The 21,998-nt window shown below is 39.0% G+C and overlaps 1 protein-coding gene across 2 annotated transcripts in view; it reads right to left on the bottom strand.

The window, feature by feature from the left end:
- CNTNAP5 (contactin associated protein family member 5) overlaps nucleotides 1–21,998 on the bottom strand; it is a 293,699-nt gene that overhangs the window by 108,204 nt on the left and 163,497 nt on the right. For both annotated transcript variants that reach the window (XM_039381219.1, XM_039381218.1), the window contains exon 11: nucleotides 5,005–5,111. In XM_039381219.1, coding sequence (XP_039237153.1) covers nucleotides 5,005–5,111 — 107 coding nt within the window. The remainder of the gene's footprint in view (nucleotides 1–5,004; nucleotides 5,112–21,998) is intronic.

Raw genomic sequence — 21,998 nt, 5'->3', positions numbered from 1 at the left:
AAAAATCCACCCAAGACTAAAAACCACCTGAAATAAAAATAATAGAAATACAGAAGGGGAAGATGAGGCTTTCTAAGGGACTAACATAACTCACAGAAAAAGGAGATTAATAATCATTATCATGCAATAAAATCATTGCAGTATTCTGTATCTCAGGGCCACTTTATACCAGTCTACTGCTCTCACTATCACATGATAATTACAAGAATTAGTAGTATGAAAGAGATGACTGTGCAGCTTTTCGACTATTCCCTTTCAATTAATACATATATTAATTTATATATATTTATATATATATATATAAAAATCAATTAAGACCTGTAATTCAATCCTCAGTTTCTCTATATACACCTATAATTCTGACCTACCTTCGGTTGCCTACTGTCTGTCTAAGCTAAGACAGTCTCCCTCTGTAGATGGCAGACACTGAAACATTTCAGGGGTGGTCCATAAATTTACCATGGCCACCCTATCTCACAGTGAGGCTAGTTAAGTTCTGGAAATAGTTCACACTTTTTACATATAAAGAGAGAGCAGACCACTATCTTAGATTGGATGTCACAGTATCAGACAGCAAAAGATAGATGAGCTGAATCCCACCCAGGCTTTTTTTCTCAAACTGTGTACTAACATCAGTGTTTCTATCTAAAAGAGGAAAACAGAAAACAATTATCTATTTTGCTATGGTTCACACATGTGATTACATAAGGGATCCTCTCCTATCTATCTGGATTATATCAGACTACTCCAATACCTGACAGATCAGCAGGCTACCCACACACTGTAGAAATGGGGAAATCATCTATCCCTAAAAAGGCTTCAGCTGAGCTAATCTTCCAACCTATTTAAATGCATGCTGTGTGAAACAAATTTAAAAGATAAAGCAAAAAGCAAACCCTGCATTTTACAGATTGAAATGTGATTGTATCCTCAAAGCACTGTCTCAGGTCCAGATAAGCTCAAGTAGCAATAAGCAAAGAGTATTTTCTAAGGAAAGAACTCGTATCATTTCAGTAGATGATATAGATCACACACCTTTTAATATACCCACAAATTGGATCTTATTCCCAACAGAGGTGGAGAAACTAAGGCATAACAAAACTCATACACAATCAAATGTAAATCACCTACAGTTGGCTTTATATCTTATAGGGTTACCCCATGACTCTCAGTTTCCCCAAGCTGTGGGCAGTGAAATGGGTATCTGGAGACAGTCAGCACAAGGACATCAAATTGCATGTCCACATGCATTTGTGACAGCACAGCACTGGCACGAGCTTTGGGGTTTCACAGCTACAGAGAGTACAGAGACGGAAACACAAGCGCCCATCAGTGCTGTCACTAGCCGGGAAGATGATGTTTGCACTGGAAGATTTAAGGATGAGAAGTAAATCCACAATGGAAAAAATCCCAGTCAAAAAGTAAGAAACAAAAACCAAACCAAACAACAACAACAACAAAAAAGACTTGGAAGGTACTGAGAATATTCCACGTGGTAGTTAGTGAAGAATGATTAACCATTACTAAGCAAAGAAATATGCTTATGCATCAGGCAATAGGCTTTGCAGGAAAGAAACTACCTGTTTAGAAAATATTAAACTCTTATATGCTAGTGAAACCCAGAAAACATGGGTTTTAGCACTGTTTCAGAGAAGAGGAGAAGAAGTCAAGCAAGACCAGATGAGACTTCAGGGTGAAATTTGTCTGCCACACAATAGTTATTTAATGGGACAGGACCACACCCATTTAAGTGGCAGACTTGCATGTGGATCAGGCTGATTGCCAAAAAGCTCTGTGACAATTTAGGAGCTTCCAGTATCATAAGGGATTGTGAGTGAAAAGGATACCTGAAGTTTGCAGAAAACTAGCTGCCTCTGGTAAGATTAAGGCCACACCTAGAGCCAGCTATTTCTTTACATGTGTCTTCAGATGCACACTTTTGCTTCCTCCACACATCTTGAATTTCAACTACCCATTTTCAGTCATGACAGACACAATCTGGTCCCGCATATCTGACATGGTCTTGCAAACATTGTCCCAGCTGTGTCTTCTATCAACTTACTGTTCCGTTCTGACACTGTCTAATTCCCCTCTGTTGCATCAAATGCAAACTATTCATCTTTGCTTTTCATGGCACATTTCAGACTTATCTACCTGTCGTGACTCTGACATTTGCCTTCTCAAAAATGTCAAACTCTTCTGGTCATAGCCTTATATTTTTCAAACATGCACATTTTTTTATTGCTTTCTCCCATGTCACTCCATGTTTGCAAGTATTCAATTTCTTCCTCTTTTTAATCTCTGCCTTATGACTACTCGGCTACAAGAAAGCCTATAAATAATTATGTACCTAGTAGACTGAAACTGCCACCTATGATGCTGATGAAGCCTTTCTGGTACTCTATCACCTGTGCCAGCATGTTTTTTCCCCTCAGAAACTTAACTGCAAACTCTTTAGAAAAGGGATAGTATGTATTGTTAGCTGTTCCTCACAGCAGGACCCAGGGTGGTCCAGAAATATTTGGAAGAAAAAAGTAAGATTGCTTACGTATCAACCATAAAATGCATTTCAACACTTCACATATGATGACAGTAAGTTAGGGACACTGTATCTTCAGATCTCAGTTCTTAAAATGGAAAGGTCTCCCAGTCTGAGGTAGTAAAACATAAACCAATTAATTCTAGGTTGCAGATGCATGTCATGCAGTTCTTCCTGGAAGCATGGCAAAGAATGGGTCTTTTTACAGTTTTCAGCCACCTGTTACCACACCAAAAGGAGGCAAAACTCATGGTCACGCAACTCACACAAAAAAAAGAAATTCAGACAATAATGAAACAGTTCACCCTGTTTCACTTGCAGCAGATTGCCAGGTAAATCTTTCCCTTGTTGCTGCATGGACTTGGGTCTGAAGGGCAGTTTAATGAAAGGAATAGCCTCTCAAAAGTGGTATAAGTTCAATTTCAGGCTTGTCAGCCTCAGTGTTCAAGTAAAAATGAAAATCTCTTGAGATTATGTTTCAAACCTTACAAAATTAGATCTTTTACTTTGATAGAACTACACTGAATTACATGATTGGAGACTTTGCTATACATTGAGGATATGAGTTACGCAGTGATCAAATCCGTGGCTTTAATTCACCTACCAAAAAGTACTCCTGTATGTCAACCACTATCACCTGAAAGAGGTAATGTCTCTTGTTCTGCAAATTTCTTATCAACAGTCTGCATTTGCCCACCGGCTTTGAATTTGTTTCATTGCATTTCAAGCACGTGAATGCATTTCTCCAGACTAATGCTGCTGTTTATCAGCCTTGCTTGGCTTACAGGGCATCTGGCTCCACAATCTACCTGGAATCAAATTAGCAGTTGATAAGATAGTTGTAAATAAGCTGAGCAGGTGAATAGCTGTACATCACATCTGTGCATATCTTGATCTACTGAAAAGTCTGAACACAAGACCTTCCTGAGAAACTTTTCAGAGTAGTTTCTACAGCAGTGAGCCTTAAATAACTGCAGCTACCTATGTGCCTTTGAGAGTGCAAACATGAGCTGACAGCAGTAGGAGGCTTCACTAGCTCCACAGAAATATGTCTGTGGAAAACTGGTCATGAACCAGTTCTATGAGGTAACGAAATAGTCTCCTTTGGATAGAAGGCAAACCGAGTTGGCACAGACATAGTGAGCCTCAGGCCCCGAGCTCATATGACAGCACAGATGTAGCCTAGAGTTGTGTCCCTAATCACCTGTGATGGTCAATAGTGACAGCTCTCTTCCTTCCCCAAGGAGCCTTTCCCTTCTCACCAACTGACTTGGTTCAAAGGTTTGAAGAAGGGTGCTGCCTTTTGGAACAAAAAAAGCAATGGACAAGAAGTAAGCCCTCTTTTTAAAGCTATAAACTCAGTGTTTTTCTTCCCATCCTTCATCTGGCTTGGCATGATTTCCACACCAAGCCCCTGGCTTCCTTTGTGTTTACAATGTAGAGTTCAGGTTGACAGATCCACGAACAGACCTCTGCACAGCCTCTCCTGTCAGCTGCAGATCCCACAAATTATTTCGCCATTAACTAGCAAACCATTTACAGTCTCCAAAATTACAATACAGTTGCCAATATTCTCAGCTTTAAACCACTAAGTACCTTTCCTTCTCTTCTGCCTTTTAGCTTAACGGGGGAAAAAAATGCATATAACCAATCTCATCCTATCTGCGGTCCAAGTGTTCATCAAACACCCAGAGTGGTTATAGTTGTATTCCTGGAATTGTTATTCTTACTCACCGTTTTTTTCTCTTTATTTCCCATGTTAGAACTGGAAGTTTGCCCTCATTTTCTGTTTTGCCTCTTAGTCAGCTGTATAAAGAGGCTTTATTTTGGCTTTTCTTTTCTCTCCTCTCTATTTTTATTAGAATTCACAGCATGTTGTGCCTCTACTGTTTGAAAGGGTTTTTTAACCTTTAAAACACCTTAATATTCCTTTTGCTGTGGATTTCAGGAGCTGAATGTTTCATGTACTGTCAGTTTCAGATGCTATTAATAGCAGCAGCCAAAAAAAATCATAAACAGTTGAAAATTGAGTTCTTGCAACACGAACTTTCATATAATCTAAAAACAAAGAAGATCAGGGAGGCAAAATTGACATAAAGCCCTAAACATAGACTAAAATCAGCCAGCTCAGCCCAGCTAAATTCAAGTAAATGTTGAAAGACCAATGTGTCTATGATACAGATGTAATATGCATGACTTTATGATTCTCCAAATCAATGTTCAGTGTGAGGAAAAAAGCCACAGAAAATTAGTTAACATAATCCGGTTTTGTTTTCTCCAAAATATTTGTCAAAACGATGCATATTTGCAAATGTATTCCTGTGTACTCTTGACCCATTCAAACCAAGTCAGGACATGGTACATCCTGTGGTATGATATGACCTCTCACAAAGCTCCTTCCTGGTTTATGTGCACCTTGACATACAAGCTGTAGTAGAAAACACTGTAGGTGTGGGTTTACTTACAGTTGTGACAGGTCGCTCCCATGTAGCCCGTATCATTACAATCGCAGTAAAAGGTGGTCCAGGACTGAGAGCATTTACCTCCATGTTCACAGTAGTTGGGTAAACATCTAATTTGAGAGAGTTTTAAAAAATATAATTAATTATACAGATTTCTGTAAAAACAATGTGCTGTAAAAAAAATAATAAAACTGCCTCAACTCCTCATTCAGGTAAGAGTTTCCTAGGGCTGATTCACGGTATAATACTTATTCCTCTGATCTGCAATTCGCCTCCAGTGCAAGCATCGAAGAAAACAACATTTAAACTATCCAGCAGGTAGGTTAAGCTCACTCTCAGTAAAAATATTCCACCTGTTAGCAATTAAAGTGTCACAAACTTTCTGAGCACAGAACAAGAAAAGTAACAGGCAAAAATGCTATTGAAATCTTGTTTCAAAGGAGAATCCCCTGTTCTCTGATTAAACAGGAACCACTGTTATCAAAATTAGGCTGAGTTACATTTGTGGTAACACAAGCAGCATGCAAATCTCTGAAGTGAGAGGAAAAATACGCTTCAATTATGAGATCTGTACTCTCTCCTCTTTCCCTCATTTTAGTTGCTGTGCCTCTGAAGTATTATTGTTAAACAAATTAATAAAAGAAGAAAGCGGCACAACAGCATGCAGCTCAGGAAGTGAACAGAAACAAAAGCTGTGGGAGATAAATTCAATCTCCAGGACAAGAAGTGAATGCTGATCTGAACTCCCCTGGTATAAATGCACGCAGTGCAATGGAGTTACACCAACCTAAATGGAAACAGATTGTTCTCTTGTTTGCTGTTTCTTTCTTTTTTTTTTCTTCTTACTGTATATTAATCTCTTTTACACAGTATGTCTGAGTTTTGAAAAATAAGTAACTTGTTTATACTGCTGATTCAGTTGTGATGGGTGGGTGGAGAGGAAACAGGCAACCAATTTATCTCTTACACAACAGAATTCCATTAGGGTTTGCTTTGCTGTAATTTGAGATTCAAAACCCTTTTATGCCCAGAGCTTTCTGTGGTGTTAGTACTGAAGTCACTGATGCTACCTAGATTTTTGCCAGCTGAAGACATTGTGTTGCGGTTCATCTCATCCTTAGAAATTTTTTTGCATATAAGTATGCATTTTGCCTTTAACTGTGGCTTTCAGTCTATTTCATCTAGATTACTTACAATTAAAACCCATTTCATGCATGCAAGCAAAAAACCTGTATGTCCCTAGCAGTCATCCATCTTCACCAGCCTTCTGAGCCTCACCAGCTAAGTTTTCATCAACCTACCTGAGTACAAGGCTGTTTAGAGCTGTCAAGCATTAATAACCCAAAGAAACCTGTTTCTGTGCCCAGAGGCATATCAGACTAACCTCTCATTCTCAATATGCTCTATGATAGTTCACACAAACATATGTATATTCATCTCAGTGTGAGTCTGGGATTGATTTTAGAACCCAGCTTCACTTGATCACTATTTATACCATCCTACATAAAATTATAAGGATCATAGAAAAATATTAAGATGAAAGATTAATTATTTTTATTAATGTTTACTCAATTATTGCCATTATTTATTATAATACTAGAGAAATAAGGAATTCAAGAAGAAAGTATACTATTTATAACTATCTGTAACATTTTTTAAAACAATTATAAAATTTATTACTCTTGTAAAAATCATTGTCATGGCTTCTATTAATCATTGGGCTCAAATACAAAATGAGGAAAGAGTATGGCAATTACATGGCTGGTTTTCCAGCTTTTCCAGGGAGCTTTTTCCAGTGCTGTGGGAGAACCTGTTCTTTCTAAAACAAGAAACAAAGGGGAGGGCCAAAACCACTAAGTTTCCCCCACTCTTACAAGTCAGCTATTCTGAGAAGGGGTAAGAGTCTGTCTTTTAATGGTATACTGAGCAATCATCTAACAGCCAAACAGGCTGCTGGTGCAGTGACAGCCCCGCCAGCCTCTCTGCCAACACATCTACTCCTAGTAATAGCAAAGTGAGATTTAGAAGCTTTGGGTCGATGCTGAAGAAAACACAAGCGGCCTTACAGGATGGCACAAAGAGGACCTGCACCCTGCTATGTTCTGGAGGACTGTGACAGCTCCCTGAAACCAGTAGCTCCCCAGCAGCTTCATTCCAGAGGCAAAGCACAGTGGTACACCACCATTGTGGTGATACATATGAATTTTGCCTGTGAGAGAAGATGTACTCATATTTGTGCTTTGTTGAGTGCCTGCCCTTGCCTCAGCGCACTGCCTTTACTTCTACTTGCTATTTAGTGATAAACATTCATTTATATCACCTGTACAACAGCAGTAGTTCTATTCACATCACAGGGACGCTGGTGACATGAAACATCTGATGTTAACAGAGCTCTTTGAAGAGGTAAAAAGAATAGTGCTGTGTTATTATCACAATTTACATCATCAGTGTAATGGACAAATACGCTTTCTGCCTATTTTAAGCTGCCTTTTATTAATTAATCCAATGCAGTAGAGCTAATTACTAGTAATTTGCAGTTTCCAAAGGCCTGTATGTAAAGGCTTAGCCACATTTATTCCGTTAAAACAGTTTCCTTTAAAGAGTTTACAAAGTTGAAGGTCACTTCTCATTTCTACTTGTCTTGCAAATGCAGACACTTTTTCTTCCCCCAACAATGCACAGAATTCAAGTCAAACAACCATGTAATCTTTTAATGATATTCATAAATTCAGAATTAAACTTTTTTTATTCCTTAGTCTATTTGCCTTAATTAGCACCAACTGCATTGATCTTGTTTTCGGTCAGATAACCAACCCTTCTAAGAGCTTATGAAAAAAATTTCTTTGCAACTCTAATAATTACCATAATCCCATTCTAGCTGAGCAGTTGTGTCTTCATTAGAAGCAAAATTTATCCTAATTGTCAGAGAACTCATATTTAAGAAATAGCTATGATTAAAATTAATCAAGGCATGCCTAAGTCACAGGTTGTTCCATTTGCGAACTGTCCCAGATCCTCATGTTGAAGAATTTAAATATATGTAATTTAAAATTTAAATTAATATTTTCATTCTAGTGGAAACAAACAATTTTAGCAAAAAAAAAAAAAATAAAAAATGCAGTGGTATCACAGAATGTTTCACAGACAAAAATTTGCAGGAGACAGCCCCTGACCTATTTGCAATTGAAAAGAACAAACAGATCAACTCAATTTTTGTATCATAAATGAGATACTTGGAAATTTAAGGATTTGCCTAAGACAATTTGTGAAAGCCCAGAGACTTGATCTTCCAGATTAGTTCATAGAATATATTGTGATGAAAAATTCTTATTAAAAAAAAATAAATGAAGCAAATAAAATTTTCCCTCCTTAAGCCAAGCTGGAAAACACATCTCTCAGCCATCTAAGTGAGCAATATGCAGTGCCTGCACAAAAGCTTTCACTGTCCTTAAAATGAAACATTCACCTCCAAAACTGTATGTGTGTTTCCTTTGAAATCACAGGACAAATTGCATAGACATTGCGGGGGGGGGGGGGGGGGGGGGGAGGGGGGGGGAAAGGGGGAGAAATTTGGCCCTCTGATAGGAATGATGAAGAAATAACAATGACAAAATTACTTGAGTAGGAAGGCTGAAGGAGTTCTACACATTTGATGTTACATTTGACTAGAATAACCCAGCGTAGTCAATAAGCACCTCTGAGATTTTGTTGTAGTCCGCACTACACATCCTGCCAGCACTACTCTCTATCCTTCCTAGATAAACAGGAAAGAAAGGGAACCATCACAGAGAGAATGAAAAAAGGTGCACACCCCCTCAATATTAAGACTGTCAATATATATAATTTTGAGACAAGCACTAAATCCCTAAAATTCAACAATGTTGTAGCAAGAAAATACATGAAATTTTAGAAGATTTTCTATCAAGAAAGCATTTTCCTGAATATTATCTCAAATTAATTTTTATTTCAGCATGTTTCCTTATTTAAGGCCAGCAGCTATTTAATGTACCATTAACGAAATATAACATTAAAAGAGATGATTTCATATAGTAGGCATGCATGTATGATGAAACTCCTGGTGTTGCTGTAACAGACTGTATTTTCCTCTGGTAAAATGATGTCTTTCCCCTAAACTCAATAAATTGAGGCCAATTGCAATAACACGGGTTTTGGCCCTGTTGTGCTGAGCCGCAAATTTGGTAAATTCCTTGCCAAAGGTTATTTTTGGGTTCAAGGGGAGACCAGACAAACATTTAGAAGAAAAATCTACCAATGGTACTACATAGACAACATATAACAGCTTCAGAGGTTTACCAAGGAGAAAACTAATGAAGATTAGAGAGCATCAGAAAAAGCATTGCAGAAGAACATCCCATTCTTATTTCTCCCCAGATGACTTTTTGTGGTAAAATAGTGGGCTAAATCTCCTTAACTAAAGGGAGAAAAGAGAACTACCAGAACCAGAGGGAGGATGGGAGAAAGAGTGTGTAAAAGCAATATTACAACAGGCTTCAAAAGAATTAACACTCTTCAGACCCTTGATTTTCCTCAGCAGATATTCCCTCCTCATCACCCCACCTTCCAACTTCTCTTTCCTCTTGCAACTTTAAAAAGCCAATCAACAACGTCCTAAAAAGTCTTTTGGCATACTTAATCTTTTATTTTTAAGTCATCGACATTTTCTTTCCTAAACTTATTATGTTATGAGATCTCACAGAATACAAAGAGAACAAGGAAAATGTGAAAAAAGACAATTCTTCTTTCCATGCTGGAAACCATATACTCTATCCCACTGAATGAAAGAAAAAAAAAAACTGAAAGAAAAAAAAGGTATTTCTGTCATCTTAATAACTTGTCACAAAGGTAGGTTTTTCTTCTTTTTGAGATTTGCAAAACTTGATGACTGGACTTCTCAAATATATTATTTCCATTGCTAGCCACCTTGGTTTTCAGAATCTGAACTGGCATACCACTGAGAGACCAATATTTAGACGATCTGAACATTGATGACAACAGCCCTCAGGCATGACTGGGACAGAACTGTGGGAGGAGGTTGTGCTGGGACTGGCATGAGTGAAGGGAAAAGAGCCTGTTATCTATTCCTTAGATAAAAAGCATTTTTTTAGGTTTGATTGCTTTGTTGTTAGAACACCTACATTTTTAATAGAGGTAAATGTGCTGACAGTTTGGCTTGGCATCAGCTGAAAGGATTTTATATAAATAAATTTGAAAATGAAAAAAGGGAAACAAATAAACCATCCTGTACAGACAGCTGTTCCATTTAAAATTCATAATTTTACAAAGCAAATGCAGAAAAGCCATCTGCAAGAATCAAACAAACAAACAAGGATAGGATATTATCTCCTACATACATTCCCATATTTGGCCTTTAATTTACCAAGGCATTGCGCATTCCATGAATTTTGACTCTAAAGGAATAGCAATAGATGTGAACTCTATTCAGGTACCCCCCACATCTCAATTCCACACTCAAGCTGGATTCCAAAAGCCACTTAAGTAGACCTTTACCCACCTTCAAACTGCCTTCTTTCTCCACAAGGGTCTCACTCAGTACAAATCTCTCTCCCATGCAAGTGGGAATTCACTCTTAGAGACAATGCTAATTATCTCAAATGTCAGCAACTTTTCACAAGTAGAAATCATTGCAGTTATAAGAAGGAGTTCATCCTGCTCAAACCAGTTCTTTACCTACCACTTACAGGATTTACTGAACAATACTGATCAATCTGAGAAAACTATCTTTATTTTGCTCTGAAACACAGTATTTATACAGACCAGTGATGCTTCATGGGCCTGAACTGCCATTTTCTGCAGCTGGTCTTGCATGTATGAAACAAAGCCACAGAAAACAAAGTTAAGGCAGGGCAGGCAAAACCAACTCACGGCATTATCCAAGTAATCTGAGCATTTATTTTCATTGCCATTAAACAAACACAAAGCCTAGAATGCTGCCCCCTTCTCAAAGGGGGATTTTGCACTGTGACTGCCTAACTTTTCAGGGACTTTGCTCTGTAAAAATATATTCTTATTTTATAACTACCACAGACCAAGTGCATCTGACAGCACAAAGATCATATACCAGTCTAAGAGCAGGAAATTGTTCTGCATAAGTTTATTACACTTCATTGTCAGTCAGCCCTCAAGCTATCACAGAGAGAAGTATTGCCATTACCTGCATTATTCAGCTAAGTTTAAACATTAGAATAGGTATGAGGAGATGGGGGGATGCTCTTCAGAACTGCGGGGATTTTAATTCCAACACCCAGCTTTGGATGCCTGTGGGTTTGGATTTTTCAAATCTTGCTCAGTTTTTCTGCATCCTGTCCTTCCACCCTAAAACCTGGAAAGGTTGTACTGAAAGGATTTCCAAGACTCATACTTCAAAATGAGCTACCTGCAAGGCTTTAATTCCATTAATTTAATTCCATTAGTTAGGTTGTCTAATTTGTGATGTAGGTGCATACTTTAGGGAAGGACCCAAGAGGTTCTTCAGCTCTCACAGAACGTAATGTATTTCTCTATTTCACTGTCTAGTGATCTTTACAAGGGATTAACACATTATTATTTCCAGTGTTTTGCTTTGGTTTTAGTACAGAGAAAGTGGAAAAAACATAATTTCTTTAAGGACAATTTGATGAAAAAGGTATTTCTAACAGTATTTTAATTTTTGCTGGACAAGCACAAAGTAAATTGCCAGTGTCTTACAAAGTACCAAGTATGAAAAAGGGGAACTTTTTGAAAATTTTCCACAGTTTCCTTAGTCAATATATAAACTGGAAGAAGACACAAAGCTTCATTATACCCTGAACTATTTGTAAACATGTTCACTGACTCCTAAAACAGGCAAGGGAGACAAAAGGTGAGGGGGAAAATAGTCACTCACAGGACTGAAGTGATCTTTTTAAGATTTTTAAGATGACACAAAAGATCAGAAGAACTATTAACCTGGACCATCAGATCCTTATAACTAGGCGGGACAACTCCTCCTGTATGTAGCATTTAATGGAAAAACCCTAGATCCAGGTATTTCACAATCTGAAGGCGTGCAGTACAAATGCTTTGTTTAGTCTGAGGTGGGCAATATTTAAACCAATTTTGGGATTTAACCAAAATCAGAAATGTTTTAAAAAATGACACATGACACTCCCTCTTATGTCTTCAAGTTGTCCCAGCTTTGATCATCATCCTAACTAAAGGAGAGTATTCTAAAATATTCAACTTGTTGCTATAAAACATAAGCAAAGAGAAAATAATCTGGACTATATAACATAATTGTAATTTCTGAAAAAAAAAGGTGCTAAATACTGAAAATAGAAAAACTATGGAAAATTACAAGAATGGATGCCAAATTGTGTGTTGCTTGTTTGTTTTGGTTTTTTTTAATTATTCTTTCTACAATACACTGTAGGTATTTAGGTGGAGTTGAATGCAATGTTAAGTGTTTGTTTTTTCAATCCCAGCCTGGGATGCTAACAAATAAAATTAAAACTCACTGGACATAATTAGCCAGGGTATTTTCTCATTTGCATGGCCAAATTAGGGGGGATGGAAGGATCATATATAGTTTGACTTCTGCTGCAGGGAATATGTTAAATCTTGGATGCGATTTGGGAAACATAAAAAAACCACTGAGCTTCCATTGGATTTATCCTAACACCCTTCACTTGAAATAGTAATTAATTTCCCAAAGGCCCATTTTGACAGTACAACACATGAAGCAATGTTAAGTTCAGCACTAAAAGGAAAAAAAAGTAAAATAAATACTATTTCTTGTAAGTAAAAATTGATAATAAAATCTAATAGAATCTACAAAGGAAATAGGCATAAAGAAGGATTTAAAAGGTCAGTTCTATTTAGCAAGGAAAAAGAACACTTTAAGATAATTTATTTAGAAAATATGATGATGGATTTTCACATATAAAACATAGCTAGGGATAAAAGGATAGGACTAAGGACAATATTTGTGCTCTGCAACTCAAGCAGTACGGGGGAGCCAACTCCAATGAATCAACTCTGTACACTTCTCCCTAATGAGGTAAACTGCTAATGCCAATCCCATTGTAGTGATGATTGAGTATACCACATGCTGCTCTCTCCATTTGTGTTTGCTAGGAGAATTGGAATATGCAGATGAATCTTGGTTTAATAAGGATGGTAACATCAATGTGTGTTTGTGTTTGCCCACTGATGCTACAGAGGTGAAACGCTGCCAGGATTCATAAGAAAATATCTGAGATCAGGTTTTGTGTTCCTCGTGGCAGATCAGTGGAATTCCCAGGATGTTCTACAAGGTGCACCATTCGTCCATCTGCTAAGGTGGATTCAATGTGAATATTTTTTTACCTTCCCTTCCTCCCCCAGGTCACTTTATGCAACTGAAGTTCCCAGTGTTGCCCTTGACAAGTACTGTCAGTAGTTGCTATAGCAAGGGAAAGGTGCCAGCCAAGGGAAAACAGGACAACTCTGTCAAAGCTTCATCAGTGTAAAATCAACATAAACTGCAGCAGTCAGACTAATGTACCTCAGCAGTTGTAGACGAGGAGAGCAGCACATGCATTTATCTATGCATTCATGCAAACCTGAGCCTAAAGAAAAGCAGGCTCTGACTATGCTGGTAGTTCGTTTATGAATAACAATAGTTCAACATATAAAAGACCTTCCTAATCCAAAGACTACCTAATGTTATATACTCAAGCACAAATCACGTATAGAATCTATGACAATATAACAGTGGGTGTACAACAGTGTGCTTTTGCATCTGCCTCAGCTCTATCTCTGTCCAGCTAAACTGCCAATGAAAAGTTAACTGCTTCAAGCCATTTCAGTCCTGGCAGGAACAGCAGAATCATAAAAAATTTCAGACTCCTTAACAGAGTTTACTCTGTCACGGTGCAATTCTAATACTTCTTTTTTTGTGATGGAGGCTGACAAGTTCAAAAGCATTAATGGAACCGATGTCATTGTTATGGGTGTGTGCCAAGAAGATTTGCCTCAAAAGCCTTGGGGAAGCAAACATTTGTCTAGCACCACCTCCAGGGGCAAAGGAGACTTCCATGAGACGTACCAATTCAGGGGAAAAGAAACCAGTTTTCTACATACAGGGAAACTGTGCTCTTTAGCACAAGTTATCCCAACTGCAATACCTTCTAAGCACTTCTCTTTATAGACTTCAGAGGAGCTAGTAGGGGGAACTACACCAGATCTTACCCGTTTGTGTACATACAGAGTACGAGGACTCCTGGAAATGGAATTTTCTTCTCTGTGACTAACACCGCAAAGCAGTTTGTCCCACTGCATGTAAGTGCATGAGATTAATCAACCCATGCCTTCAGGCTGCAGGCAACATTGCAGCCCTTGCTGCTGTTATTCCAAGGGGTCCATCTGCGGTAAGAGCAGCAGGTCTTGCTCAGCCCAAAGGGAGCATCTGTGCCGTATGATGAAGGGTTGGAAATCCAGTGTTTCTGGACTGAGGTATAATGATTTTCTGGCACATTTTCCTAATATCCATGGCAACTCTTGAGCTGCAATATCTCTTGAGCCCACATTCCTGCGTCTATTCTCTGAACAGAATGTCAACCACAGCAAACAACCAACTCAGCTTCAGGACTGAAGCTAGTATTTCTAGTCACAAAATCTGGCATTTGAGCCAATTGCTGAATGGGAAGTCCCAGAGCTTCTCAACAGTGTGGCCAAATCCTCAGCGTCTGCATATTTGTTTTCCTACCCGTTTCATTTATTTTTAAATGAGTGGCTGACTGAGTTTTCCCCAGGCTATGCCTTCCATTGTTTGCCCCCACACAGACAGACCCACATGCCAGTTATTACACTGACAGGTAGAAAAAGAAAACACAGCACAGAAAGTATTGGTACTTAGCAAAATTCACAGTCAGATTCTAATATATTTTGAGATTACCACAGCTATGATGTAATATATTTTGGTTTTGAGCAACAGAGGTACAAAGAGCTGGGCACAATGAAACTTTTGATTTAAAAAACAGTGAGGAACTTGGACTTTTTAGTCCTAAGTTTATCACCTCCCTCCAGACTTGCTTCAGATCAACAGTGCCTGTCCTTCAGTTTCCTTACTCTGACAGGGTCACAGCAAAAATGCTGATGAAATAAGTTCAAGAGCATCCCACTGAACACTTTGCCAGCTTCCAGCCATCTGTGGCTTACGGATTCATGTACGCCTTGCTGACTTTTTCCTTTACATTTGACCTCTACAGCATCTAACAACATCCAATTTGATGTAGTGTAAGATTTGAATTTGCGAGAAACAGCAAATTCTTGTTTATTATTCACCTCCTTCATGCTGCTCCGCATCACAAAACTCTGCCTAGCTTTTTCTTCTCCAGGCTGAAGAGTCTAAGCCTATTTAATCACTCCTTGTAGAGAACAGTTTGTGGCACACAAAAGAACAGAGTGTCAGTTTTAGAAACAGCCATGAGGCCTGAAAGACAGACTTATAGACTGCGTAGTCAGAGCTGCATACAGAGCCTCCTCTGAGCGGCCCAGAGAGGATGCATTTCTTGGAAAGGGCTGGTCAGGCCAAGGCTGAGGTCAGTGAATACATCCAACTGGATTTCAATTTCATCTTTGAGCAACTGAAATAGAAATTGCAAAGGGATCAACACATAGTTGTTGGCTTGATTAACTAAGTTGGAGATGTTTCTATATCCATTGCCTCAGTCCCTGCCTTCTTCAAACAGCTTACAAACTTCTCACCCTCATTTTCAGTACATCTGAAAGAGAGGCAGACATCTGAACTCCAAGAAGTCATAGGATCTTATGAAAACAGAGGACCAAGCAGAAGGGAATCAAGTTACTTTTCATCAAAGAAAAATCCCTGCTTGAGCTTAACCACCATTCTAGGCATCACAGAATTTGCAAGGAAGATAACCCCAAAAAAACCCAGGGCAATAAATTCTGCAATCACATAGCTTCATCCTGCAGTTGTAAAAATGAATCGAGCAAGTTAGGGAAGTGACATATTAGTAAGAAGTGTTGCTCCTTTCCCCTTCATATATATATATCTCAGGTTATAAAAAAAGCCACCAAACCATACCATGGGCTACACAGTCCCTACTGCCCACTGCAGCACTCACAGCCTTAGAGTGTTTGAGAGACATATCTACTAAATGAGCTTTCTCACAGGTGTGAGATATCCTGAGCTGAATACCTGAAAGATATTTCCCACTTGGTTTTGGGTTGGTTGTTTCATTGTTTTTTGGGTTTTGTTTTTTTTTTCTTGAGCAGTGTTATGGTTGTTGACACTTCAGAACCCCCAAAGTAAGAACAAGACACAGCTGTTTCAGCTGCTGGAGAAGCCTGAGCAAATGCAACAGAATTGCACAGAGCTGGAGGCAACTTGGAAGATCACTCAGTCCATGCTCACACCCCAAGGTAGAATCACCCATACCCATGTTCATTATTTCTCACAGACTCATCCAACTTTTGTAAAGCCTTCCAGTGACAGAAACTTGACAGTCTCCTCAGGCAATCTGTGTCACGGCTGCTTTCCTACACATCTTGGTCAGAAAAGATGATTATTCCCTTCAGTGCTGCAGCAGCCTTTGAGCACCTGAAGATCATTATTCTGCCTCCCCTCACCAATCTCTTCTGGTTATTACCAAACAAGTCATATTTCTTCAAAAAGGAGTCTCTGCAGCATTAGAGGAAGATGTTGGAAAATTCTTTTAACTTTAGCACAATAGTGTTTGATCCCTATATCCACGGTTAATACTTAGTTTTGTACCATACAGTGCTTAGTAAAAATGTGGAGATTAATGTGGCTTTGTATTAACTCCCTAATAGCCAGGTATTGCTTCCTTATTTACCTATATCAGTGATTAATATGTACTAGCAGATGCCTTAGTTTTGAGAACAAGGATTGTGTGTCTGAGCAAAGAATGATAAGAGAAATACATTAGGACCTGACCACATATTTGAGGTACTCTCAAGGTGAAGAGATTAATTAGAAGATCTGGAACCATATCCAAATAAGTCCATAGAAATAATTAGCATATATGCATACATTCCAGAAATGTAATGAATATGTTATAGAAATGTAGCGAATGTGTATTAGTTTCATGGATATAACTTGGTCTGTTAGGTTGCTGGGTGTGCACGTTAGGTCAAATGACCCCCATGCATCCAGCACTGAATAAAGTAGTGTTGGCTTTCTAACCTAACAAACTGGTTGGAGAGTTTATTTCCTGTTTTTTGGCAACATGGTTAAAGAACTTAATCAGCCTGTCTTTGCAAGGCATGTTTTCCAGTCCTATTTTATGGGGTTTTTTTCATCAACAGTGGGCCATTCAAGAAACAGTTTGGGTTCTGTATATCTTTATAGAGAACAGAAATTTAGAAGCATAACTGATAACCAAGGACAGCTAAATGCCAAGTGGAAGCCCTGGATAAGGTTTACTTTACAGTGTTTGCTTATCTCCCTGCTGCTCCTCACTTGGACACATTAGCACACCTGATTTTTTTACCAGCTGCTTTTTGGTTTAAAATTTGCCCAGCTGCCAGTTATATCAAATTTCAAAATGAAGGCTCTACATAGTAAGAGCCTAGTATTTTGGTATCAATGCTATGGTTCAGGGGTCCTGCTTAGATCAGGGGAATGGCATCAAGCATGTTTTCCTCTAAGCTAACAGGATAAAACACTGCATGAAAAAAATAGCAAATGATCTGAGTTTCTGGCCTATCACAGCACTAAATAAACCTCAGGTTAGAGAATTATTATTAGCACTAGAGAAACTAAGACATTTATTATCATTCTGAAGGAACAGGTTAGGATTTGTCAGTTTGAGAAGGCTCAAGAAGATTCGACTCTCCTTTCTGCCCCATGCGCACACATTAGCCATAGAAGGGAAGCACTGGTATCTCCAGGGACAGCAGCCTTGTGCCTTTCATCAGTGTTAAAAAAGCTGAAAGAAGAGATCTGTGCCAGGCACACTGCAGCTGGCTGCTGCACTAGATGCAGCTGTGATTTCTTACCCTGCTGAGTGAGAAGTTTCTGTAACCACATCCCTAACCCATTTTCAAGAGGCTGCTTGACAGGGTCAAGAAATCTTTGCAAAGACCATAAAATACTGAAGAGGGAAATGCATTTTTCCATTAGGAAAAAGACATTCTCTTGTATGCTGTTTTGTTTTTTTCTTCTCTAAACCACAAATACTTATGAAAGTCTTTCCATTTTATATTTGTAAAGGCTTAACACACGACCTGCAGGTGAAGGACAGGGAGCCTGGCCATACACTTAAACCTAGAGACTTAGTGGAGATCAAGAGAACGGAGTGAATTCTTTCTGTCTTACTGCATCTATGAGAAGCAAATGAATTTTTTATGCTGCTTACTACCTCCCCATCCCTTGACACTGACATCTGCTCTTTAAGGCGTTAAGGGCCAAAGACCAAAAACATTATTCCTTTCTTATTAGACTTTCCTACTGCTCAGATTTTCTCTTGGAAGCTTTAGGTTTAATATGTCTCTCCCAGAAGATGCCTCATTTCCCAAAAAGCACAGTTCAAAACACCAGGAGTGAGAGGTGAATGGTCCCTGTAGCCATGAACTTAAATCTATATCACTCTGAACTGAAAATAAATTCAAAGAGAGTCTGCATTTTTTTTGTTTAGGCCCATATGAGATGGCTTTTGGTCAGAGATGGTCAAAAAGTCTGCATCAGTACTGAAAGATATCTCCTTTCCTCACCAATAAAAGGTCTCTGAGTTCAAGGACTTCATGGCACCTTCACTTCCAGACATTTCTGCATTGTTGCTTTCTGTTCTGTACCGTGCCTTAAAGGGGAAATGCCAGCATGCTGTAAGAAATTGTATTTTGTGACTTTTTTATTCAGTGTGAAGCAAACAAGCCCTGATGTGCACCTGCCATCCTAACAAAGCAGAAACCCTGAAAAGGCAAAAAGAAAGAGATGGATAAAACGAAATCTATTTCCTTTTAAAAATGGAGCAGACCTCTATGGCTTAGCACAATATTGTCTCAATTTTTCTTTATCTCTCACTGGAACGGGGATAAATGCACCACAGCCAGCTATGATCTCTAACACTTTATAACAAGAGCAGTGTAAGCATCACACTTTTCAATATCCTCAGAAAAGACTGAACACTCTCTACTTGGTTGTATTTGCACAATCACACAAATATACATACTAAGAAGAAAAGAAAAAAAAATCTAGTTAACAGGATTAGTAGTAGGCAGGCAGTGGGGATAATGCCAAGGGTCCCATACGCATAATGCTACAAGAAAAATTGTGTCATTCTACAGATTCTAGTTTCTGTTCCATAAGGTATTGGGAACATTGGTTTTGCAGGAGCAGCGTTGTCTTGAGGGAGGTGAAGAAGGGAATACTTTGCAGGGCTTGTGAAGCAGACACAGCTCTGACTTGAATAGACTGGGGATGTCTCTCCTTGCGCGGGATGCGTAACCTAAGGACAATGTCTAGGTACCATACAAGACGATTGCAAGTCAGATATGCAACAACTTGATATGCAACAGTGGAGACATTAGTGATGCTGGCATTGTCGTGAGGACTAGAAAAAAGAAGTCTCTTAATAGGAGGTGGTGCTAATGGGGCTTCTTCCATCATCTGGACAGCCCATACTGCTGTGTTCAACTCAAGACTGTACAATGTCTTAACGTCCTACTGAAAGCACAGAATACGCGAGGTTTTCTGTGTTATCTGCTGATCTCAGCTCTCACAGATACATCCTGAACTGCCCATTCATCTAGGACCAGAACAAGTACAGGGTGGACTCGTTCACAGGATTGCTAAGGCTGCAGGAAGCCTCTCAATGTCTCTAGCAAAAGCTGCCTGCTTAAAGCAGGTTCAACAAGATAGTTAAGGTCACTTGTATCTCCGAAAGCATCTTCACTCGGCACTGTCTCCCCAGCCTACAAATGGAAAGAAGGCTAAACTCTGCACATTTTTATGAACAGCCCTATTTTTTGTGTGTACTCTCTGATGTCCCGTGTAGTGCCAGGGGCATTTATTTCCAAAGAAATAGTTACTGAAGAATAGAAATAACAAATACAGGGAGACAGAAGGCATTAATGCCAAGTTCACCTGAGCACACATATTGTTCAAATACCAGAGATGAGTGATAGTGTGACATTAAATCTCAGTCCTTCAGATGAAGGTTCATCACTTTATACAAAGAGTCCCAGGGTGTATATGTGTGGTGTGTGTATAATATACTTGCACAATTGGATTCTCTCTCCAAAACACACTGCGGGCATCAATAGTCATCCAAGTTTGTCATTTTTCAAAACAAAGTCATTAATTCTCTTTTTAAGAGCAGGCACAAGTTGCAGTGAACTGCCTAACCACTGCTTTCAGAGTCCAAGTTTGAATGAGCTTGGTCTACAAGACTGTAACAAATAAACTACTTTCTAAATAGAGGATATTCATCAAAAGAGGTTTTTTGCTTAGATAACTAAGACAAATGTCCCATTTACATGGTAATTAAGTTACACGATTCCCACATGCGCTAAAATTACAAAAACGTGTGCTTTGCAGTGCACACAGCAATAAATCTTATAATTAAGAAAGGCAAGATCACATTTCTTGGAGAAGAGATTTTTACAGATTCTTAATACTCCTTATACAGAGAGAACAAGCAGCCGGATCCTACACAGTTGGAGCCAGATCCCAGCTTTCCTATAGTCCAAAGCCTCTGCGATACAGAGCACTAGTTTAACTACAGTGACTAGTTGAATTACAGTAACTGAAAGTGTCGGACATTTTGTGCATTGAACCAATTTGAAGAATATTTGAAAACTACTCAAGAGTACACTATTCAGTCTACAGACTAGACATCAATGAAGTCTTTAGATAGAATCATAGAATCTTTAAGGTTGGAAAACACCTCCAAGATCATTAAGTCCAACTGTTAACCCAGCCCTGCCATGTTCACCACTAAAGTGTCACATCCACATGTTTTTTGAACCATTCCAGGGATGGTGATTCCACCACTTTCCTGAAGAGTCTATTCCAGTGCTTGACAACCGTTTCAGTGAAGAACTTTTACACAGCCACTCCTCATATGATTCTCTCTATAGACCCTTCCCCAGATCCACTGCCCGTCTCTGGACATGCTCCAGCACCTCACTGTTGTTTTTATAGCGAGGAGCACAAAAGAACACAGGATTTGACAGTGTAGCCTCAACCAGTGCAGAGTACAGGGGAAGAATAACCTCCCTAGTCCTTCTGGACACACTATTTCTGATACAGGCCAGGATGCCTTTGGCCTTTATGGCCACCTGGGCTCACACTGGCTTCTGTTTAGCCACCGGCAAAACAGCACCCTCACATCCTTTTTTTGCTGGTCATCTTTCCAGCCACTCTTCCCCAACCCTGGAGTATTTTATGGGGTTGTTATGACCTGAGTGCAGGACCTGGCACAACTGCATTTCAATCTGTTATCTCAAACTTTGCACCTTTACTTTGTTATAACTGATTATGCCATAATATAAGCTTGCAGAACCTACAATTTTCAAAAATGACTAGGAGGAACACACTCCACAAATATTTTCATGTTCAGTCTTTCCTCAGCTCATCCACTAGCTTAGGATCAATTTCCTTATTTATTTTCTTTGAACTGAACAACTTAACTTCATGAAATCAATTCTGTAAATTTAACTTCTCTCAAGATTGTGTCCCAGATGTGTAAAACGTATAACATGATTTGGACCACAAAGACCCCAAACATACATCCTTTCTTCTTCCCAGCAAAAGCACAGTTATTGGAGTTTTCAGACAAGGAGGCAGCACTGGCCGTTTCACTGAGTGAGAAAGTTTCAGTCTCCACAGTGCCAGTGAGGCTCACGCCTTTCCATGATGAGGAGTATTTCTGAAGTTCAACCCAACACTTTCCCACACCACAGGCTTCTCTCTTCCCCTTCAAGGCACCTCCACTGATACACCAAATCCATCTATAAGACAATAATTTTTT

The sequence above is a fragment of the Pipra filicauda genome, unplaced genomic scaffold (assembly GCF_003945595.2).
Source record: "Pipra filicauda isolate LSUMZ 115617 unplaced genomic scaffold, ASM394559v2 scaffold218_size1660888_pilon, whole genome shotgun sequence".
NCBI classification, from domain to species: Eukaryota; Metazoa; Chordata; class Aves; order Passeriformes; family Pipridae; genus Pipra; species Pipra filicauda.
This window is presented reverse-complemented; position numbering and strand designations above follow the sequence as displayed.